Raw genomic sequence first — 25053 nt, 5'->3', positions numbered from 1 at the left:
AAAAAAAGAATTAGTAAAAAACTTCACATTTTAATTCATAGCTATGCCTGCACAGTGTCTTTCATAGAAAGAAGAAAATACACCTATAACATACATTAAAAACACACACATGGACACAAATATGAGCAGATGTGCACACACACTCATGCACACACACACACACACACACACACACACACACAAACACACCCACACACACACACACACACACACACAACAAATCCAATACTAGATAGCAGCATAAGAAAGGGGCAAGGGTATTGAATTACCGCTAAGATGCTGCTTGTTTTTAGACTGAATGGGGATAGGTCTCATGCTAAAAGTAACACATGCTAAACAAATTTTGAAATATCTGTCGCCAAAGCTCTTTCACAGTGACAGTTCATGGCTGCTATATTGAAGCTGAAAACACCTTTTAGTTTTCATTTATTCCAGAAATCAGCTGCTTAGCACAGTGGAAACTTCTCTAGCTACAGGCCTATCTGTACTTCTATTCTTAAAACCTATATAGCAAACAGAATATATAGAATATATTCAAGTTGAGACAATGTATGACTTAGAATATAACTAATACTGACTCTGTTAGACAAGTAAAAGAGAATGAATTCCATTCTCAACCTTACGACACAAGTGCTGACTTTTCAAACTCAGTTAAGACTGCTATGTTTACATCATGTGCTTTAACTGAATAAAAGTCATTTGTCTTTGGGTAAAGTTTGGCCATGCTAGAGTTTACCAGTCTATCAGCATACTATAGTAAAAACAATGGACAAATGGAACTGATGGAGAACATTCAAAAATATGAAAACACTTTTGAACTCTCAGTATTAAAAAAAAGCAATAGTTTGTAATTCTTTTTTTTCCTTTCTTTTTTTTGTAAAAAGCAGAAAATTCAAGAACACATTGACACAAAAAAAATGTAACATCTGTACATTAACTCAGGTGTAAGTGCATTCTTGTCCTACTGTTAGTAAGTTGTTAGTAGTATACTCAAATGACTACCTCTTCCCTAATGATCTGCAATGACCGTACACAGGTAATATGGAAAATAATACATGCTGTTTGAAGTGTTGTCTTTAAACTTTCTAGCAGTGAGAAAAAAATCATGTTGGAGCACCAAAGCCATTCAGTAAAGAGCAAATACAATAGCTTTCACAATGGTGTGTTAGAAATATGGCTATCATTAGTAACATTACAAGAAAGATATCACATTAGAAAGTCAGTTGAGGACACGTTGTCATATGGGACCGCTAGTGCTGTAGCTGTAGCTGTCTTTGGGGGAGCTAACAGTTTGAACACTGATGTGTGCTACCACTGTAATGCAGGGCAGGGCAGGGCAGGGCAGGGCACCCCCCCCCCACCACACACACACACACACACACACACACACACACCCCATGCCAACAAAAAATCACCTCTCTGTCAAAGACTCAGTGTCCTTAATTTGTCAGAGCTCCAGGACCCATAGAGTCCAGTCTGCCCTTTATCCCCACCCACTGCAGACCTCTGCAAGACAATGGTCCCTTCGAGAACTGGGCTAATGGCATGCCTCAGAGCAGCGTGGTCCTCTGAAGGCCTCAAAAACGTGCAGAGCAGCTCCTTTTTCGTGACAATTCAGCCAATTGCCATGCCAATAAAGGTAATCTTAAGGCTTTACGGTGTGGATTGGAAGATACAGATGGTCAAACTCAGCTTGGCTCTGCCACATAGGCTCCGTAGGGGCTTGTGAGAGCCAGTTGCTTAACAGCCTCCCTCTCTAGGTCGTATTTCTTACTTTTGGTTACGCAGTGGATGATTGTAGCTGAAGGTAGCGTCTATTTGCAGGTGTGGACATCGTAGACGCGCATACATTCCTGGCAGCTGACGTAGCAACACCAGTGGAAGATGCAGTGGCATTTCTCTTTGCGCTTCTCCGTCCGTGTGTTGTGGCCGCGGCCACAACAGAGAAGGTCGCAACCGTCGATGCCATGTGATGTCAGGTTGCAGACTCTGTCCCGAGTGCCGAAGGAGCCCGTCTCTGGGTTGGGCTCACAGAAGTTGGGCGAACTCTCATAGTAGATAAGGTCGCTTTCGGTCGGCCGCTTGAAGAAGGGGTACTTGGGCCGTAGCGTCTCCACCCAACCGCGAGACTCCCGATGCTTCTCCACCACCATCTCTGACGCGCTGTCGTACTTGTCCTTCATGTAGTCGCCAATCACACGGAAGTCAGGCTGTGCCCACCAGCAGGTCTTTACCTCACAGCTCCCTGACAGACCATGGCACTTACACTTTAGGTACATGTGATCAGTGATTGACTAAAGGGAAGACAGACATGAACTTTAGGTGTGGGATTAAGACTAATGTCACGATAAAGATACACTTGAGCAATGGACGGCCTATGGATCTAAACTAACATGAGCCAGTGGATGTATCAGTTTAACCTGACATATAGGGAGCATCTTCAATAAGGAAATTATGATGATACCACAGTTATTGATGAATAAGTAATTATTCCGCATGTAGATGACATCAACAACAGCTAAAACAAATACAACACTAAAGTCTTTCAGTTTTGAAACAGTAAAAATAATAAATAAGGAAAAACTACCATTGAGCTTATCCAGCTGGTGATGTTAGTGGAGTATTATCCATGAGGTCAATGTTACTTATGTTAAATGTATATAAAGCTAAATTTACTGATAAGTGTTATTAATGTTATATAAATAGCTGAATTTACAGATAAATGTTACATATAAACTTACAGAAGTAGTTAATTTTGAGTTAAGAGTGTCAGCGTCTCTCACCATTCTCCCAGCTTCGTTGTTGTGTCGGTTCATGGCAGAACGAGCATCTGGACGATTCTCACGGGCATCTGCGAACTCGCGGGATACCATGTTTCCAAACTCCACGTCCTCGCTACAGCCCCCCCACTTCCAGCCCTCCCCTGGTGGGCCCTTACGTCGCGTGTCGCAACCGCAGATGGTGGCCGAACCTTCGGCGCACGCTCGAGTCACGGCGAAAGCCACTCCGGCAGAAGCAATGGCGTGGACGAAAGCAGACTCTCTCGTAGCTGTGGAGACAGAGAGGGAAAAGCCATTGCGTTTATTTTTCTTGTATCTGTTATTTTAGACCAGTGTTTCCTCAGACCACCCAGACAGCAGCAGCAGCAGCAAGAGTTTTCTGTTCTAACTCAACACCAAAATGCCTGATTCAGCAGATCACCCTAATTATCAAGATCTTGGCAAAAAGCATGACAATTTGATGTTGCATAATCACTTCTTGTCAAAAACAAAAATAAAAATCAACAACAACAACAAAAAAACTCTTTTGATTTTATGCATGTCTTCGCTGCACAGCGTATGTTGCCTCTGTGCAGCTGTTGTGTAAATTCATGAAATCATCAACAGGCCCAGCCAATCAGATCCTGAACATGTCAAGGAAATGAACAAGGAGTTCAACACACTGTGCCTAAGGGGACCTTGTCTGCACAAGCCATGCTGTATCTAGGTTAAGATAGTTAAAGTGCAATCAGCTTAATCTAAGGTGGCCAACTTGCTGTTGTTTTTCAGAACACTGTTAAGGAGATATTCAGAGTCTGTTGTTAGGTTGGACAGACATCCCTGATTGGTGCACACAGCCCCTCTTATTATCCAGAATGTTTGTCAAAGAGTCAGAGATATCCTTTTGGTAACACCAAATTACGAGTATCAAAGACGGAAACAAGAGAGAACTTCTTAATTCTTCCATCATCTTTTTATCATCATAATTTGCATCTAATTGAAGACATGTGTTCATACCTTTCTCAGACCAGTCCCTTAAATGATCCTTCACTCCTGAGTCATCCGCTCAGATAGGAAAGATTCCTCTCAGGTGATTAAGGAATCTTTGCGGTAAATGCTAACAGTGTAGTTTGCTATGTAAGGCGTGAGTTATGTCTGGAATAGCTGACTGATTACTCATTCTCCTAGGGGGTTATGGCTAAGAATGTGGCGGCCAGAACTATAATTAAAACGACTCTATTATGAATCTAAAGAGATAAGAGCAGCAGCTTCACTACTTATGACCATGATGCACTATATGGAACTGTGCAACAGCTCAGTGTTTGTTCCACCAAATACTGATACAACGAAGGTCTCTGTGTTTTCCATTGAGGTAATTTTGAATGTTAGGTCACTTTTATAATGAAAAAAATGTCCATAGTGAAAGACCATGCTAACGTCTTCCTTGCTTTAGCCTTGTTTGCCTAATGTGACCGGCAAATTTGAAATATTTTTAGATCTTGTGCAGTCTTGCACGGCTGGGAGAGAAGGGTAGGAGAGGACTTGTGGAGAATGAAAGTCTTCCTTTGTTGCAGGTCTAAACCGGTTTAGAAATTAGGGGGCAAGGAAAACTGATGATGAAAAAAAAAAGGAATACAGCACCCAACCCAACTCACTCTATATTGTTCAAGTAAAACTGACAAACAATGAGAATTTGTGTCTTGGCATGTTAGACTTGATAGTGTTAGCTTTGTATCAGTGCCATCGTTAATATCCATCATTTCAGGTGCATGGTAGGAGCCAGTACATGTCTTTTAGAAGCTACTGTTCCAACTCTTATAATTTGCGCAAAAAGGGTCATGTTCTGAAAAGAAGGTGTTTCAAAAGCTGAAAGCTGGTTGTGAATATGCTACAGGAGCATTTTCATGTATTCTGAAGTGTCCCAAGTCATATCACAAAATATGTCATTAGCTTCTTAATGTATTTCACTAAAGACAGAGGTAGTGAATGATGACTACGCTTAAACCAACATCAAAACCACTGGTAATGGTGCCAGCGCAGTCAATCAAAACCCTTTTGGCAACTCAGATGAAAATTTTACAGTGTGTCGAAAAATGTAATCCAGAAGTAAAGCAAGATCTACTCTTCATAAGATCAAATCCCCTTTTATCGGCATTTTGTTCAAATCTGCCACCTTTTCCCTATCCACAGATCCACAGGCTAGCCATGTTAGGGGCTGGAGGTGTGAAGGGTCTGGCCCTGAAAGACTGCTATTCAATTTCAATTTAAAACCCACTGAGTCGCCCACTTTTTATGATCAGGAAGCCAATAAAGAGCAGGTCAAATCCGTAAGGCAGACTGTGACAATGATACGGCAGACTGAAAGAGGAGACAGGGAGAAGGGAAAGGGGGAGGAAGAAGAAGAGGAAGAAGAGGAAGAAGAAAAAGGGGGGGGGTGGGTAAGAATAACCATACTTAAACAGAGATATGCAAGCACCTTGGAGGTGGTATGGATCGTTATCTGTGGAAGAAATGCGATCAGAAGTGCCCGATTATACTGATTGCTCGTGACAACGGCCCCCGGCAACCCTGGCCCCTGTCGCCCACCCTACGGTCGACTTTAGCCCGGACCCTGGCTTGGCAGGCGGTCCTCCATTACCTGCTGTGGGCTTGAATCTCCCATTGTGCTGCCACTGTCACGCCGCGTTAGCCGCACAAAGGGCCACCGATATTTTATATGAAATTTGCCCTGGCTGGTGATTAGCAGGGACCAAGTTAAGTCATAGCAACGGAGAACTATGTGCTGGCCTGGACCAGGCTCGTCGGCAGACGGGGGAAATCCCTATTCAAATGCTTTAATAAAACAATCCAAAGGGCGTGTGAATGGAGAAAGGCGCTTTCTCTCTGGCTTAATCTCACGGCTGCTGAGATATTGTGCCACGGGCAGGGAGCCCAGCAGGGGGGTGGAGCTAAGGTTCCCCCATCAACCCCATTTACCACTCCCCCCTCCCTCTTTTTTCTCTAAACCAGAGGTAATGATATACCAGTAAGCTGACCCCCCTACCTCAGCCCACCCCACCCCAGCATGGAGAAACATGCATTTGATGAAAAGCAGGGAGCTCTTAGCACATCCTAAATTGTAACAGTTTCTCCTCCTGCGGGCAAAGGTCGTAACCCCAGGTTGCCTGACCTTTTTCAGAGTTGGTTTTTAGTGCGGGGTATTAGCACTGGGAAGCATGTTAACTGTGCTTTTTTTTGTAAATTCTCTCCCTGTCTTGGATTCATGTTAATTTCTGATCATCTCATGATGCTGTCCTCAGCACAACAATCTGATGGGAATGGGTTACTTCTATGCAGATAAAAAAAATGTAAATCAAATAATTCGAATATTCTTAAATGTAATCTGAATATTATGAAAATGATGAGACAAAGTGATATTTTTAGGAGAAGGCATGATGCCCTTTTCTCACTTTTCAGATTCTAGACCAAAGATAAAGAGAAGAAAAGAATGACCAGGACCTGTTCCTGCCTCAGGAGATTATTGTACAGACCCTTTGTCTCAGTTAAATGGCCAACCAGCTTATAAATTCACTTAAACTTCCCCCTTCTGTCTCTCTGAACAGGTCTAAGATGATAAATTGCGCATGATTTTGAGATGGTCTTTCTCTGTTTGTGTGTGTGTGTGTGTGTGTGGTGCGCATGTGCATGCGTGCATGTGTGTGTGTGTCTGTGTAAATCGGTGTTTTCCTCCAGCAAGTTGGTTTAGATAACCAAACACATAGTGGAAGGGTGCAGCCTTATTAATTCTCATATCTTATTACAGCTTGCATGTGGCAGTGAAACCCTATATCTACCTTGTGCTCTGTTGTATGGTTTGTGCTCCAATACTTGGACCTGCCCTGAGAGAACACCTGCAAAGACTCTCCTTTCATGAGAGAGCGTCCCTGCAGGGCTGTGTTTTGACACTTTGGCTAATGTAAATTAATGAAGGCTGACGCAGACGTAGCTCCAGGCAGCCCTCAGGAATGGATGGGCAGACGAGGGAGGGCAGGAAGAGATAGAGCGAGAGAAAGATCATGGTTTCAAAGAAAAAAGAGGAAAAAACAATATGAAAGGTTACAAATCTTCGGTCTCTTTCTCGCTCTCTTAAATGTGCTTTGTACGTGGTCAGTCTTTTTCCTAGTGATGTCAGGAAATCAGCCTGTGAAAAAAACCTTGCGACAAACTAATTGCTGAAATTCGACAAACCGTCCTTGTCATGTCAAAGCATCTGACTTTTAAACAAGAAGAAAGAAAGCAAGAGGAAGAGAAGTTGAAGAAAGACAGGAAAACAGATAAGTAGAGAGCAAGAGAGAGACAGAAAAAAGTAAGAAAGGAAAAAAAAGGAGGGGTGAGTGAAAGAGAGCGAAAAAAGAAGCAGTACTGATAGTTGTCAGAACCTGCATATGAAAATGACAGTCATGCTTTCATGACGTGTAATTTCCATTCAGTCTTTCCAAACCCTTTGAGTTATAATAGCTACTTAGTTATGTGTGATTCCCACTTTCCTTTTCCACAAACTGTCCTCTCAAGAAAAAAAAAAACCTTACAAAAAACTTAAAAATTTAGAACCAATCGACTCAATGTACAGTAATACAGGCTAAAAGGAGAACGGATGACAATGTGTTTAGAAAAGGAGAAATCCTTAAAAATCTCCTTTAAAAAAGGAGAAATCTTTAAAAAATGAGCAGTAAGAAACATGCATGGTATGAACAATACTTGTTTCCATTAATCCTCTTCTGTTAAAGCATTGCTGTCTTGGCTGCTCTTAAGCTTGTTAATTCCAGAAGTGGCGGAAGAACTCAATCATAATCTGTGTGGTAAAGTTATGCCGATATCTTTTTTTCTTTTCTTTTTTTTGTCAGAAAGAAAAAGTAGAAGGAGGATACTGACATGCATCCGTCTGTTGCCGCAGACAAACAGACACAGCAGCACACAATGGCCAAACAACCACATCAATCAAGCTGAAAAAAGGCCTCAGAGACTCTAAACCCCATCAAAAGAGATCTGAAGAGTACTGTGGTCTTTCAAAACCAGCACTCAAGACCCCACTTCCCAAAACCCCCCTCCCAAATCCTCGACCAAAATGTTTAATCTTAGCTGCTTCGACCTCTCACGTTATTAAGGGCCTCAGCGACCTTAATCCAATCAAAATGATTTACTAGGGCTGCCTCCTTGCCCCAACTCCCAACCCCACTCAGACCCACCCTCCCCTAAACACACCTCCATTACTTCCAGTCAAACCCCTGCAAGTTAGGCTGAGGGGGGTTGGGGGGGGGGGTGTATGAAGAGAAATGGGTGTTGCTTTTAACGCCACAATGAGCTCGGGGGGATCTGTGACAACCCCCCACCCCCCAATCATTACTGACCCACTCAGACTCTCTGTGAACCTTCTCTACCAGTGTAACAATTGCTCGAGAGTTTATAAAAAGCAATTACCCCAGCAAATCCCACCTTCCCCAGCACAGAAATGATCCTCTGCTCCACCCCTGGCTCCTCCACACTTACACTCTCCTCCCTGCTTCATCCTCCCTGCCACCATGGGTTACTATGGAACAAGTGTGGTGTTCACATAAGGAATTATTACTAGGAGCGATGGTTTCACACCCTGCAGTGTCAAATCCATTTAAGAAAAATTAATACTATTTTATTGGAAGTTTTTCTTACTTGTATTCATTACTTTCATCTTATACATTACGTATCTATCTATCTATCTATCTATCTATCTATCTATCTATCTATCTATCTATCTATCTATCTATCTATCTACCCAACTATCTATCTATCTATCTATCTATCTATCTATCTATCTATCTATCTATCTATCTATCTATCTATCTATCTATCTATCTATCTATCTATCTATCCATCTATCCTTGAGGAATGTGGTTACATAACGTGGAAAGTAGTGCTGCATATTTGACTTTAATTATCTCTTGATAATTCAATTAAGCATCACTGTCTACTAAGGTTTATAAGAACAAAAAGAATCCATCATTATGGAATTCCACCTTTGTGTTCTCAAAATACCTTGGGGAAGAAAAAAAAGACAGAAACAACAAAATTGAGAAAAGTCGCACCTTAAGCAAATATTCAGCCTGATATGCAATCCATTCCTGAGAACAGTACTGTTTACTTACTTTAAACTATGACTTAGTGTGAGTGTGTGTTTGCGCGCGTGTGTGTGTGCGTGTGTGTGCGTGTGTGTGTGTGTGCTCTGAAATGACTCTTTTTTCACACGGCATGACTGAAAAAACATCTTTTGCAGAGCATTTCACTTGAAACTGGTAATGATAACCAAAGTTGAGTGAATGACCCGGGGAGGAATTTGGCTTTTCTGAAGGATAGAAAGCATGGAGAAAAGGGAATTCCCTCTGTGAGTCAAAGAAACACACACTCCACCCTCCCGTGCGCGCAAATACATCACACACACACACACACACCCGCACACACACACACACACATATACACACACACACGCAACGCACATCTATCCAAATTTCTCATAGCTCAGTGCATCTGACAAGCCTATTGAGAGTAGGATTAAGGAGGGCCGAATAAATGATACGTGAGGATAAGAGAACAAGCCGTCTAATCAAAAAAGCGAACACGGAGCGCTATTTATCATCATTAGGAGGTCAGAGAGTTACGCCACCATGACATATACAACAAGACACAACAATATCATATCTTTGAAAATGAGAATATGCGTATGTAGTTTTTTCTGTATTGTGGAGGAAAAAAACTGGGGGGGGGACTCAGTCACAAGGGAGTGTCTGGTTAAAACAGTAAGAAATAAGTTGTCTGGAACTTAAACATCTCACTGGTGAGCCAACAGTATTCTTTATATACTCATACGAGTTGCCTATATGAAAGCAAACGTGTGGAATCGTGAGCTAGACGTATCTGATGCGTGGCAGAGCAAAGGAAATGGCTCTGATCTTTCTGAATATAGTGGATTATTGACATGCTTATTATAAAGCAAAGCACATGACCTCATATCTGTCAAAAGGTGTCATTTTAAATAGACTCGTCATGACGACATTTACATAGCAATGCCAATGACAGGCTGCACTGCATAGCAATGTATACGCGGTTTGTGTGTTTTGACACGTCTGTCGAGAAGAGTTAATAGAAATTGACGTGTAATTCCAAAACCTGGTGAATAGCAAAGTGTTATCAAAACAGCTTAATGTAAGCACCAGAAGATGAGTCATATTTAGATTGATGTATGGATTGTGGGGATACTAAAAAAAAAAAAAAAAGAAAAAAAAAAAACATTTTTAGAGGTCTTTAGTCTTTACCTCTGTCCAGCACCGGTCCAAAGATGGCCAAGTTGTTGTTAACGGTGGTGCAGTTCCAGCGACGTCCGCGGAACTGGTGCTGACATTCCTGGATGCCAATCTTCACACCCTCCGCCACGCTGGGCATGATTTCCACATAGTTGCGGCAGAAGCGCAGCTGTTTGGGCACCAGGCCTGGAATGCTGCCACACAGGATGGGCTGGGTGCCAAGTGAGGAGTACTGGTGACCCACTGCCAGTGACCTGTCACAGGCAGAGAATTGGGGAGAGGGGGGTGTTAATCAGGTGTAGCGTCAGGTCTATTAACAATGGCCTTTAACTGTCAGGGCTACTTCCTTTCTTCTTACTGAAGATCACTGAATATGTTTTGTTGGTTAATACTTGCACACAAACCCCACACTGTTCATATGATAGAATAAATCGTTTACATGGAAGATACCAAAATGCTTTCAATGTCAAAGCATGGATAACAGGTCTAACTTTCAGAGATTCAGAGTACAAAAGCCTCTTCTTTGTTTTAAGACTTTTACTTATAAATGATACTAGTGTAATCCTTTCCCTCTACTGATCCCTTTTTGGCCTTCAAGAAGGAGCTGAACCTAAAAAAAAAGCAAAAAAAAAGAAAGCAAAGAAACCCAGACATGAAAGGCCTCAGTGAATCAGGAACAATTTATGGACCCGGAGCTGAGAGCGTGAGCAAGGCAGCTTATCATTAAAGACCATAACACAAACCTCTAACCATCCGTGAGTTAAACAAGCCCTTGGCTTAAGGGTACTGATACAGTAAGCATTAGCCTGACTAAGCATCAGAGGAGGTTTGTGGTGTATCATTTTGAACCTGCCTGTCCTTTGATGGTGCTAAGCTGAGGCAACTGCAAGTACAAACATGCTGGCTCTTTACTTGCATACTCAGTTTGGTTTACTACTGTTGTGGCTACAGAAAATGTTGCTACTGCTTTACCCCCCTGTTATGTCATCAGTGTACCTGCGAGACACTCAAGATATGTCACTTTGTGAATTTTGTGGTCCCTTTGAGGAATGAAAATGAATCTTGCAATGACACTTTAAAAACATTGCGAAAGAACAACAGTTTGCATTCACGCATTCATGGCATTGCCGATCGGCTTGACACAGCCAGCAACTGTACTGTTCTAACCAGAAAAAGTTTGACCTCCCAGGCAATTTTAGAAAGTTTCCACACATCCCAAAAGAGCTCTCTCTGGTAATCTGGAACCTTGAATTTTGGTTTCTGATCCTTCCTGTCTACTGTATTTTTGGGGTGAGTGTGCAAATGTCTACTGCAATACATAATGAAGCAGGTCAAAGAGAAGAAGCGCTGTTAAACTTATGATGGAACAGTTAGTCACCTTAAGAGCCAGTGCACGTGGTCTTGAAAAATTCTACAATTTTTGACAAGAAAACAATTTGTTGAAAAACTTTGTGCATGAGAGGCAGCAGTAAACACAGTGTCAATAAACAGCTACCAGGTGACTTCTTTTGGTCTAATCTCATAATACCACTTTGTGAGTCATGTCACTTTCCTCTTAAGTACTATTATTGTGCTAAGCTACAATGTGCTAACACAATGAATGTCAACTTTAGCTTACTTGGACTGCTTCCCTCTTGGGCATGTTTGGAGTTCGATAAAGTTAGGCAAGGCCCAGACATAAAGACAGACAGACTGACAGAGACAAATGTACAGGCAGGCAGACAGACAGACAAACAGACATACAGACAGAGACAAATGTAGAGGCAGGCAGACAGTCAAACAGACAGACAAACAGACAGAGGTGTGGGTCACATGAGTCAGTCCAAGAATTATGGTTCTCTGTCTTTACCTGTGGACAAATCAAAGGACTCCCTGTGGGTTTTCAGGTGGTGTTCCAAACACATGCAAGACTTTGAACTTTGTATTGTGAAACCTTGTCTCTCTCTCCCTCTCATCTGTCTCATATCATTTGCATGTTGTAGAAACGATTAAAGGTATCCTTTAGTTTTCAGTCTTTTAACATTTAAAAATAGCCAGGAGAAATGAGTAACAGGACATTTTAATGAGTACTCTAAACTAAAATGATTCAACCTAAAATAAAATCATTCACTGATATTATTTAAATAATGAGGTGATTTTCCTTATTTCTCCGTGTACTCAGCTGCTCTATACACAGTCAATCAAACACACTGAGGCTGAGAAGTTCTTTGAGGCTCACGGCTTTGGGCACTCAGCTGTTGGCCTTCTCTGCGAGTATAAATACTTTTGAAGAAACTCAGAGGAAAGCTGACTTGAAGAGTCCTGAGACCAATTCAGTAACATCAGACAGTGAGACTATCTGAGACCATCTGAGACTACGTGGAAGTTGGCCAGCTTTGATAGCCCGTGATAGCTGAAGATGAAATCATTCTGGCCTCACAAAGGCCCTGGCAAAGTCACACACAGAGAAAACTCCACATCAGTTTGTTGGCTAAATAGGTGAATTGCAGTTTATTTTTATCCTGTGGTTTATCTGTCCTTTCTACCTGTTCAATATGTCTAACTGATTCATAAGTGACTTAGCTTGTGCCCACTTTTGACTTTGTAAAGATTACCCAAAAGAGTGCTTTGAGATGATGACAAACAATGAATAACATACAACGGACAATAAAAACTTACTAATGAAATGAATAAAAAAATGAAGAAGAAGAAGAAAAAGAAGAAGAGGAAGAAGGAGAAGGAGAAGAAGAAGAAGAAGAAGAAGAAGAGGAAGAAGGAGAAGAAGAAGAAGAAGAAGAAGAAGAAGAAGAAGAAGAAGAAGAAGAAGAAGAAGAAGAAGATGTAGGGGAAGAACTTTTGTTAAACTTTTACTTTAACAAAGTTTTGTTAAAGGCTGCTCAAAAGTTAATTCTTCTGTCAGTTCATGACCGGTGCACCTAATCACAGCTGAGTTAGACCTGGAGATCTGCTGTCCATCCTGGAGATGTAAAGGCCAGGATTTTAAAGGACGTTCTGTTTGCACGTTCATACATTCTTTGACAATGGTCACACACAGAGGAAGGATTCAATGTGAAAACAGAAAAAAATGACAAAACACTGACTGTTCTTTTTAAAGGCAGAGCGAATGAAAACTTCTTGCTATTGCAGTTTCCAGAGCAGAATACTGACCTGGACAGTTGAAAGGTGGAGGGAATGAAGGTGTGAGCATTCTTGCGCAACCCAATTAGATCACTGCCTGTTGACCTTTGTTGCTATGTTAAAGGCTAATCACTAGTCACAACAAGCATGTTGGTGACTGACCCCTGTGGAGTGTACTGGGGCTCTGAGTGTACTTAGGCACTCTCAAATTGACAGAACGTATTGTCGTCTGCAATTAACCTTCTCAGGAAAGTAAAAGTTAGGATTCATTCAGATTTCCTGTAAACCGCTGATCTAGTTGCAAAAGCCACGGCACTATACTACTCAATCAAAAAAAAACCCCAAAAAACAAACAAACAAACAAAAAAAAAACAGCCTGTCCTTGGAGATAACACCACCTTATTGGTTTGTGTTTGTCTTTTGCTGGAGTTGTAAAGTAAGGTGTAACATTTAAGTTTTGTTTCCTTAACAGAATACTTTGAACAAAGGCATGCATAGCCAGAAGTCACTGTGATGGTGAACGTCTTTTTTTTTTTGTTTCCTTCATACTGCTTTGATGTTAGCTCATGCAGACTCTTGTCTGAGTTTATTTAAATAGGTAACCAAGTACACTGAACATTTAATGCCGTCTAAAGCTGATCCTCTAAATGGCCGAGTGGTGAGTCAGGCTAATTTAACAAAGTTTCTCAATCAGTGAGCTAAACAGGTCCCTTGGTTTATCATCTGAGGAAACGTGAAACAAGAAAGAACATGAACAAGAGTGGTTCTCTCTCTCTTTCTCTCTCTCTCTGTCTCTCTCCTTCTCTCTCTCCCTCTGTCAGACTAGCAGGGGTGTAGCTGGAACTAGGACATTTGTTCACTAAGTAACTCCAATTACGAATTGACCTTTCTTTAGCCCTTGTCAGCGCGTACCCTCAGGCGTTTTAGCAGAGTTTGAAACCAGTATCCAGGCACAGTACTTGCCTCAAACACATGTGTTGTGCTCTAAACTTCAAACAGAAGCTAATTCGTCATAGGTCAAGTAATCAAATAGTCTTAATCTCTTTGTTCGAGGACAAACTAGTCATGGTGTAATGTGACATCGAGCGTCGGCAGCCTCTGTGAGGTATCGTTTCAGTCCTCAGTCATAAGAAAACAGGCTAATTAATAGGTAACACTGACTGGAAGAATCACCATCGCATACTTTTTCAAATCGTCAGGAACCCTGATGAATTGGACGACATCACAGCTGTTGAGTGAAATGAGCAGGTGTATCGATGACAGTCCTCGGTGTGAGTTGTCTTGGGCGTGCGTTTGGGCACTGCTTGTCTGTCATTGCCTATGAAATTGATATAATCACTGGAGTGATGTATACTTCAGTAAATAGTAAGAAAAAAAGGGCAATGTATGAAAACAATTTACATCTCACTCTAGAGTCTAGACCCAGAATTAAAAAAAAAAAAGATAATACTGAGCATCCTTACTTTAAGGGAATGCGCAGCTGTCTCAAACAACTTTTCTTCTAATTTAGGTTGCTTTATTTCAGTGATCCTGTAAAATTCTCAAGATAGGACTAAATTTATACTGACTTTACAACCTATAAAAGTTCCTGTAACGAAGTAAACACCAACATGAGACTCCTCTGATTTAAAACGTGGTACACAGTTCACAGTGGAAAATTGGCACTGCTGATTTCCATGTTCTTATTGTGTGTATGTCAAAGATCTGAATTAATCTGATGTGGTTAGTATGAGCATTCAAGAAGCATTTTATGGCATTTTCCTTTGAATGAAGTATGAATCACTCTTAAATTATGTTCTCGTTTGCATACTGTAGATTTGTTTGTGGTTAGACGTTGCATTCCTAAACTTCTGCCTAACCCCCTCTCAACCTGACAGGAATATTTGAGGTGCCACTCAGAACAAAAATCGAGATAGAAAACAAGATTTGTTCTCCGCGTCACACACTTGTTTACTTTCCTCTCAAATCATTTCATTCTCGCTAATTAAAAAAAAAAGAGAAGGATCAAGCACCGCCCTTTGCTCTCTCTTTCTTGTCCATGGCAGAGTTGTTCTCCCTTCTCATCTGAAGTGCATTCAGCCCAGGTTTTTTAATGCATATTTTAGCAAGCCCAAGCAAGAGCACCCTCCGAATTACCACTTTACTCCTGGGCCCCCGGGGCCAGAGAGCCGACTTTGACATCAAGAGAGCATGTTTGGGAAAAGGAATGTGCGACAAGCTTTCACCTCCAGGTATTTATCTTTTAAGGTGGGGTTGGGAAGGTGGAGGAGGCTTGGGTTTGTGGGGTGGGTTGGAGTTGGGGGGCCGGGGGCGGGGGGGGGGGGGGGGGGGGGGGGGGTTGTGGTTGCAGTCAGCCTGACTTGTGTCAAGTTGAGAGTAGCTGACAGACAGCCATGGACCTGTTCTCCATGGTCTAGGTTCAGACCGTAGCCCAAACCCCTCAAAGACTGGACTATGTATTTACTGGGTATTTGATTCCTATGAAGCAGCAAAGTGCAATGAGGGAACAGCTGGGGGACTGTCAAAGTAGTGGGGATGCAGTGGCAGTGGTTAGAAAACTTATACGGCTTATATAATATCAGGTTCTAGGAAAGGTTCTAGGAAAGGTTCTAGGAAAGTTCTCAGAGCCTCAAGGATAATGAGGATATGGTCTGTGAATGTTCTGGGAACAAAGATCTGTCCCGTTCTCGTAAAGTTCGGAGGAAGACTTAACTCTGAGTTGCAGGGAGTGTTTTTCCCCCATTCACCTAAAAAATTAGAATGCGATTTAGGTGCAGAGATATTTATTCAGCACTTGCAGAATGCACACTCAAAGAATGTTCTAAATATTTTGAGCAGACATTCTTGAAATATCCTTGGAACATATCATTTGGCACCAGTTTATGACACAACAAGAACTGTCTACAAGAACGCCTTACGCAATGTTTCACGAACATTCTCTGTAAACTGCACGAGTAGCTACAATACAAAACACAGTGGTCCTAAAAACAATATTCTCTACAGTGCATTTCTGTTCTTTAATAGTATTTAAAACCAAGCCCTGTCACTTCTAGCTGCTTATTTATTTATTTATTACATTTTTATTTTAAATGGGTTTGTTATGCAGAGCAGCAGAGTTCCTTCTCTTGTATCCAGGTCAGTGCCTTCACCCACCTGTTGAACCAAGATCATAAGCACCCAAGTTGTTGACTTTGTTTCATTGCCAGAGGCTGTTTTCTTTTATCAAGTGGAGCTCTGGCAGTCTCAGGTAGGCAGTGGTGACTGGTGGATATGTGTTTTGCCTCTTCCTTCCTCAAGACAAAAGACTTGGCCCCTCTTTAAGACTGATGTATATTGAGAAGTGAGGGGGGTTGTTTGAAGCCACCAAACAAAGGTCATGGCTTCCATACACAGTAAACAGTTCTGATGTAATCTGACAGAAACACTTAGCTTTGAGTTTCTCTCAAGCACTAATAGCTCTCCATGCTGATTTAAACTGACAATAATTTTCACTCAAAGTTTAGAAAAATGTCTGCCTTCAAGTCAAGATACCTCTGAGGAAATTCCCTAAGAAGTTGACTGGGAGACTATTGAAAGAAGTTCACAGAGACTTTCATGATTACTGTCTAAGGTAAGACAAGATAACGATGGAGGTTGACTGATATTGATAATCCTCGAATTTGCCCCAGCAACGCTATAATTAGGTCAGGCATAGACCTCATCTCCTTTTTGGTTTATTGGCAGTTTGGGCAATTTGCTCTCTCTCTGGAGCTGTGCTGATTTGGGGGTCTTAAGAAGCCCCTGGATTACTTTGAGGGAAAAAAAACAGAAAGCAGTTCTTTTCAGCCATCAACCGGGGCAGACAGGTAACAGCTGATGGCAGGGGAGAAACCTGCTTTGTGGCTAATAGCCCAGTCAATTATAGCTTTTGAAGGGGTCCAAAAGCTCAGCTTTACTGTCTTGCTGTGTAAGTTCTAGCCTATGCTTTTCCTCTCTTTTCTCTCTGTCTGTTATCTCTCTCTGAGCTGTAAAAGATTCCACATGAATGCTCCTTAAAATGTTGCTCAAAAGAATACTTAAAACATTTCAGCAGCAGCAGCAAGGACAGCAACAATAATGATTTTATTATTTTGTTTCAATTGTTTATTTAGTTTTTTTCTAATTTTGGTTTCAGTTGGTAGGTTAAAGCTCAACATAAGTTATTGTAAATTAAAATACTGTAAATAACCTTTGTAATACTGCTCACAAACATGAAGTTGCATGTTTATGCAGGTCCACAAGTTTATCTACCGATCACGTGACTGAGTGTTTTTAATTTATCGACACTACAATGTTCATACATTATACATTCGAATAATTTATGCTCGGTTTTATTTTAACAATTTTAAGAGATATTAACATAAAAGAGAAACAGTGAGATCATTATTGTTATATCATTGCGTATTTGTGCAAAACAAAAGAAAATAGCCTATGTTTTTATTTATATTTTTCTTTAATTATCCTGTGATGTAATTTCTCCCTGATTCATTTATCTCTGCGTTTTTCTCGGTGCTGCATGGCCAGTTATTCTGACAAAGCTCTAAAATGTTCAAATCTGTTAGCCTACTTATTACGTATAATAAAACAATATCAGATTATCGGTCACGGAAAGATAAGGTACAGATGTTTTTAATCAGTTATGCCAAACTGCGGTGCCGTTTTTCCACAATGTGGTACAAAAAAGTTGTAAATATTAGGCATGACTACGTTTTAGACTTCTTCTGCTAATTTCAGAAAATCGGTGCATCACTATTCATCTGTAGTTGTAGCCCTCAGTAATAGTTTACTTGTGAATTTCCCAGGAATTTCACAAAATAATATCTGTTATGAAGGATATTTTAAATCGGACATCTTATTTAAATGTGGACCACAAGTCGCCTTGCAGATAAACTGACAGACTGGCAGACAGACAGAGAGATAGATAGATAGATAGACCCCATCAGTTAAACACCTGTTGCTGAAAAAAGAATCCAAGGTAAAATCCTCACAGGCGGGTCCATCCAATCTTAACCCTTTCCAGAAAATTGCCCTAAACTCACAAAAGCATTTTCTATAATCGAAAATGTTTATCTCCATCTTTATCCAGTTGTGCTTTTAAATCAAGAGCGTCATTAGCTCACGTGCTACTCTCTTTAAATTCATTTGACAAGCGCAAGAGCCAGCCTCAAAAGACCGTGTCAACGTATGAGTTTACACATCAACTTAATTCTGTCAGTTGACATTGTGAATTCATTTATATAACTTCACTCTCCTTGAAAATGTAATACAAAGAGCAAAGGAAAGGAGTAGTGAAGTGGGAAACGATAATTTTTTAAATGACTCACATTTTGATCAAAATTGCACAGTTAATGATATTAAATTGCTATCAGTTCCTAAAATGTTTTACGTGTACACAGAGAGAGAAGGGGAGATGAAAAAAAAAAGAAATAAATCTTACCACCAGATTGGGTAGCTTGCCATGACACGAGTAAGCCCACAAAGAAACAGGAAACATCCAACGTATATCATCCTTAAAAAGTTTCGCAAAACAGGCACGCACGGGCGCGCACACACACACTCTCACGCGTTTTTCAATGAAAAAAAAAATCGGCGCTGACCAGTATGTTCTCGCCGTGTACTTAAGTCGTGTTAGAGGACTGATCTTCTGCGACCAGTCATGGCAGAATACGGGAGGCAAATATTAAAAGTTAAGAGCAGCTTGCTTTTAGGACCCAATCAGCAGGTATTGCCAAAGGGGAAATTCTGATGATACTGTTCCTTTGCGCTCACCTTCCCTGAGTCAGCCAGCCTGAACGCACACACACATGCACACACAGACGAGAATGAGCTAATTTTCTGGAGATAGTGTTTTACGGCTCATTGGGACGTGTGGGCATTGGTAAGCACAGGGTGATATATAATGTAGTTTAAAGGCAGAGGCGGGAGGGGGGAGTCAGTGGGGTTTTAAATAGACATCACAACCCCCCGTGGATTGGGTAGCTATAACAACCTGTCCGGATTTCACTCCCCAGTTTGAAACCGCTAAAATGCAAAAATGAAAATGTGTGAAACGCTGTTAGCCTGCAATCCTAGTTCTTGTCTGTCTTTTTTTGTTCGCCAGTGTTTTTTCCTTTTAATTACAAGTAGAGGAACTTCTGCTTTCTTGAGTTACTGAGAACTGCTATCTTGTCTAGGCTATTCTAGAAACTTCTCTAAACTCTGAGAAATGTAACAATATAAGAACACAGGCTTTTCACAATTATATAAGGATTTTTGAGTGTGTACAAAGTCCTCAGGGTGTTAAAATACACGGTATCAAATGGGATTAAGTCGCTCCACCCTGTTAAATTTGCCAGCAATTTGAACTCATTGCTATTCGCTGTTGGAATAAATTAGCGAATTGCTACATAAGAAATAGTTGCACTCTTACCCAACCAGAATTTCGTTTACTCGTATCAAATTGGCAGCGGGTTGTGTCCGAATAATAATAATAATAATAATAATAATAATAATAATAATAATAATAATACAGTGTAATGAGAGGTCAACTAAGTGAGCCTAATTAGGTTATCAACAAACATTTAAGAAATATTTACAAACAATTTCGTATTAGGACATTCATTTCAAAAGAAGGGCATAGAATTTGTGCAGCTGCTATTAATCGATGTGGAAGATTCCAGGGTAGCCTATAAAACAGGAACATCGACATACTGGTCCACAGAACTCAAACATGTTTTAGGCTGATATTGAGGCGGTTCACTTGATGACCTTTCAAAGTCCCGTCACTGTTCCACATCTCGAAAAACAGCTCTGGTTAGACCATTAGAAGAGGGTTTTAGAGGTGCTTGATTAACTTGCTCCGAGGTTTTTCCCTAAATCAACGAACTTAATCGAGCTTATTGTTCACATAACATTATTATTATTATTATTATTATTATTATTATTATTATTATTATTATTATTATGGCATCTAAAAATCATATGAAAGGCGTCAGTGTGATGAAGAAACCTCAGGGAACGGGATTTTATAGTTGTGCGTGAAATAATGACAGATTCAAGTTTATACGCCGTGATTCCGGTTTAAAAACCACAATCCTAAACATATAGCGCATTAAAACCAATTAGCCTAAACCAATTTGCATCACTGTTGGGGAGCAAAACTACTTTAGTATAAAAAAGTGAGAACGACGTTTGCCAGTGGTATTATTTAACAGTAAAGGTGGACCTAACAAATTTATTTAACCGGCTTGAGGAGTCCATCAACAGCCAAATTGAGCGTATTTGTTGTAATACATTGTCATGATACAGCATACGTACTTAAAGCGCTTGACTCTTATTTCCGGTCTTACAGAGCGAAATGGAAATATTTCTTTTAACCACTAATTAATGCTTTTGATTCAACGTACTGTTTTGAGCTGTATTATAACCTCTTTGTACAATTTCCTCGATTTAAACACATGACATTACAAGAGAAGAGAATAACTAGGTCGTACTGACGACTAATGTCAGTTTGCACTTCAACCATCAACAGTTTGTTGTTTCATCCATCCTTCCATCCGCCTGGCTAGGTGAAATAACGGCAGCGGCTTGTTCTCCTACGGAACCACAAAGCAAGCATGGTATTTCTCCAGACCTCATGAAATCATAACTGTTTGACCACAGCTGTCATCGGCTGCATCAGGTGTGTTTGCGTATAGACTGGGACCAGTGCCTGTATGTGCAGAAGACGAGTTTCTTACACCTGAACAGTAAGGCGGCAAATGGTTCAGGGGTCATTGCCACAGGTTTAAATAGAAAGTGACCAACCTCTACCCTGAAGGTTCTGTAAGTCCAAAACTGCTGGCTCCATAGCACTATTGACACGCTTTTACACAAGTTTCTTTCATCCAGAGGGAGACAAAGAGATTCCTGTCTAACTCTGATGTAATAGCAGGCTATGAAACTTAAACGTGGCCATAAAATTACGGAATAACACCTATCTGATTTTTCTTTCAGAAAGAGGCCGTACAGATTGGCATTCTGTTGAGATTTTGTTGTATTTATCGCCACCTTGTGGTTCTTCTGTTTAGTCAGTAAAATAAATTTATTGTGAGTATTGGCTGAAGGTTTGCTGTCGACGTGCAAAATTTTTCTAACTCTCTCCTGGAGTGACCCATCTAAATCTATATGTTTTTGATTATATGTCACATAAAAGTACAGTTAATATTATCTGATACTTTTGGTTTACCATTTTGGAGAAGCGGAGGCTCTCACTCGGGTCATTAAAAGCCAGACAGATTCACGCAGCGTTAGCGTGTGACGGCGGAATGCCGTCACAGTCAGTATGAGGAATGAGACAGGGAGAATGCGCTTAAGGTTTCACAGTGGAACTGAAGCAATTCTTTCTGTTTCTTCGGTGTAATTTTTGAATTCCTGGTACCCGGTAATGTCCATCAAAAACCGTCTCGTTCGGGTCAAGCATAATATCTCAAGGTATTAGGTGGGAGATTAATTGTAATCCCGGCGGGCACGAGGACATGAAATCATAAAATACCTCACGACCAGCAGAGAATTTTTATATACAAAAAGTTAGACCAACACACCATGTTCAAACCAGGCGTTTACCACCATGTACCGTAACTTCAACTGAAAGTAAAGAAACAAACACAAACAAACAGACGACACAAAAAGTAAACAAACCAAATAAACCAAAACATATGATAGGAAAGATCATTCTATTCAGCCAATGTCTTTACTGTATTGATACCGTATTACTGCCTATCACCAGGCTACTAAACTATTGCTCGTTTATTCATGATATCAATTTCCAAATCGAAAAAAAACATCGTTTGCTTGTTCAGAATGTCTGCCAATTATCGGCTTAATATTGTATTGTTATTAGAGGCCGAGGCAACGCCACACTCACTTGTTCATACATGTGACTGAATAAACAACATTACTTTTTTAAAATGACAAAATATTTACTTGTTCATACTCAGTTACTTTGTAACCGAATGACGTGTAATTCTTGCCTTATAAATAAATAAAGAACCTATCGAAGTTCTGTTTTTGATTCATGGGAGTGGTGAGAATTTTCTGGAAAAACTGTATACAGAGAGGTAGTCTCGAGTGTGAATTACAGGTTTTTTCCACCTGCTGTAACCGTTGGCACGAAGGACTGCACTGTGTTTAAACATTGATGAAAACCTTCTGTTTAACTAACTGCGTGTTCATGTGTAACAAGACAAATTCGGTTACGTTCAGTTTCAAAATATCCACAGTTATTTGTATGATAAACGGAGAAGCCAGCCGTGAGATTCTCGTGCAAATCCAAGTTCGTCTTACAGGGATACTGTTGTATGAGCAAGGCGTCATCACACCCGTGTCATCAAAGAATGAGAAAAATGATTAGTGCGATGAGGAAGAATTTAATGAAAATGCGACCTGTTTCCTTTTAAGCCAACATGGCTCTGTCTTAGACTTTTCTTTTTCTGATTCTTCCATCGTCCAAAGCTGTGTTCGCAGGTATAATAATATGATGCGCTGGAATAGCCCTGATCCTCTGACGCCAGCCTAATGAGACACAGGTTTACGCAGTTAGACAGTATGACGACAGTGCAATCGTTGCTTTCAAGGAAATTGTGCAAACATCTTTCTCTTTTTTGTTCATAAGAGGCTGAGCTTAATGGGCAATTACGGGTGTCTATCATTTAAACACAATGGAGGTAACGTTAAAAAAAGAAAAGAACAAAAAAAGGAAAGAAAAGAAAAGAAAAGAAAAGGAAAAGTGCACGCACAATTCAGATTAGTGCGCTGTTCTAAATAAGGAACATTGTTTACGGTTGTCTCTTTTCCCAGGCTGTTAAATCCTCGTTGTTTGACCATAGAGATTTTCTTGCATGCCACTCACTTTTTCCCCCTTGCAGGCAACAGCAGGACCTTATGTCAATATTACAGTACTTCTATGTGCCTATAGTGACCTCACCGGGAACATGACGTCATCCAGGAATGACGTAAAGGGCAAGCCTAGTCCAAAGCTTGTACCGCGGGTGGGTCAACCCACACATCAACTGTACAGCGGCCATTCTGTTTAATTAAACTCCTGCTGCTGTATAGTGTTTCATCTGACCAATTATCCATTTCAAATGTGGTCTACTGGGGATTATGCTGCTACTGCAAAACATCTTTTGAGAAAACGTGGGCAACTTGATTTATCTGGGCATTTACACGGCACATTTTTTTAACACTCATGTCAGAACTTTTAACACCTAGTGATTATCTGTGTATTTGTTTTGTAAGCCGCCATTCATTGATTGCACCAAGGTTCTCCCAAATTGCTGAAAATGTGTTTTGATAAATGATCTTCCAAGGTAGTATTTCAGTATGCCCTGGACAGGGATCTGGTTCCAATACTGGGGGAACACGATGAGTTGGGTGTACTAAGTAGGAGCACTACACCCTGTCCTTAAGATACCTCCAAACTCAACCCGTCTTCGTTTTCACTTGTTTACATCTCCACACTCCTGTGTATTAGCAATTTCAAAAACTGCATGCCGTGACTCCCTGTCATGCTATTACTCAACGTTACCATGGATTGTAGTGGGTTTAAAACAGGCACCACTTCCATATGTCTGGTAGGCTGCTGTGTTAAACAGTCCACCGTTTGACTATGAGGTGGGTCGGTTGCCCTGGCGACCGGGGGAGCTGGGAGAGCTACGACCTTACAAAAGTTTGGCTCGAGTCACTGAACCTGGTGGGTCTAACACAAACGGCCCTCGCACATCCTACCTTATATCATCCAGCAACGGAAAGACCTTCTCACCACCTTCCCTCAGACAGCTGGATGGATGGGCTTTCTCCATGCGGCAGGTCAGCTTCTGTGTGATATTTCATATTCATGTTCCATAAGGTGCTGACTCATAGACTGGAACATCTGTGTAGCCCCAGAGAACTCTGAGCGAGCTGGGGAAAAACAAGTCAACGAATCCACCCCTCAGTGGTCATAACAGCAGACGTGTAAAGTGTTATATGAAGCTGTGCTTTCTAAGCGAGTTGTTGACATCTTAAATTCCATCTGTTTAAGCTGGCTGGAAGGATGGACAAAGCCTGGTTGTGTGCAGTTGTTTGGAGTTAAAAGCATTTTTGCAGCCCTTCAGTATGTTCATAAAAGCCCTTAGACACTTGCCCTCTCATTTCAGGGCTCCCTTATTTTGCCAACTATTTATTTATTGGTTTATTTAATAAAATAATGAATAATTTGCCTCAGCCTTGTCACAACTGTTTGTCTTGATTGCTTGACGTAATATTAATTTATATCACAGTAAACCACTAGGTGCCAGTGTTGCTTTAAAAGAAATGAAGCTTAAGAGCGATCCTTGAGTTACATTATGACCCTAACTTTAAAGATGTGGTCAGCTACTTCCTTATGGTAGATATTCCCATTGGTTTATCATTGGCTTGGTTTTGATTGCAATAATTCAGATTATATTCAGGTTAACAGAACTCAACCCAATAGAAGACATGTCTTGAAGTGAGGTGAAACTTCGCATGGACCTCTTATGTTCTCCACACACAGATACTGAAACACTGATTGACAAATTGTCATGTCTGAACATAAGAGTGATTCAGGTACAAGCTGCTGATCAGAGCGACAGAGTGACACAGATTCCACTGGGCAAACTGTCAGACGTTCACAGAAATGTACGGTTCCAGTCTTCACCTAGCAGTCTATTAAAATTATTGTTGTCCACAGAATGTATTGTGTTCAATTCTGATTTGAAACAGAGAAAATAAATCCAATTTAATTAAATAAAAGCTGATGCTGTGTTACATTCATCAATGTTTTCAAGTGTGTGACTGATAGATGCTTCCACCCTTCATGGTCCAGTCAT

At 40.8% G+C, this 25053-nt stretch overlaps 1 protein-coding gene across 1 annotated transcript; it reads right to left on the bottom strand.

Moving 5' to 3' along the window:
- Positions 1-1814: 1814 nt before the first annotated feature.
- Positions 1815-18712, bottom strand: wnt3a (wingless-type MMTV integration site family, member 3A). Its single transcript, XM_030774020.1, has 4 exons — positions 18642-18712; positions 10082-10323; positions 2784-3049; positions 1815-2294 (listed from the first exon to the last, which is right to left on the bottom strand). Exons 1-4 carry the CDS (start codon positions 18710-18712, stop codon positions 1815-1817), a joined length of 1059 nt encoding a protein of 352 aa, XP_030629880.1.
- Between the last annotated feature and the right edge of the window lie 6341 nt (positions 18713-25053).

This window comes from Chanos chanos, chromosome 5, assembly GCF_902362185.1.
Source record: "Chanos chanos chromosome 5, fChaCha1.1, whole genome shotgun sequence".
NCBI lineage: Eukaryota > Metazoa > Chordata > Actinopteri > Gonorynchiformes > Chanidae > Chanos > Chanos chanos.
The sequence above is the reverse complement of the archived record's forward strand: the minus strand, read 5'-3'. Positions and strand labels throughout refer to the sequence as shown.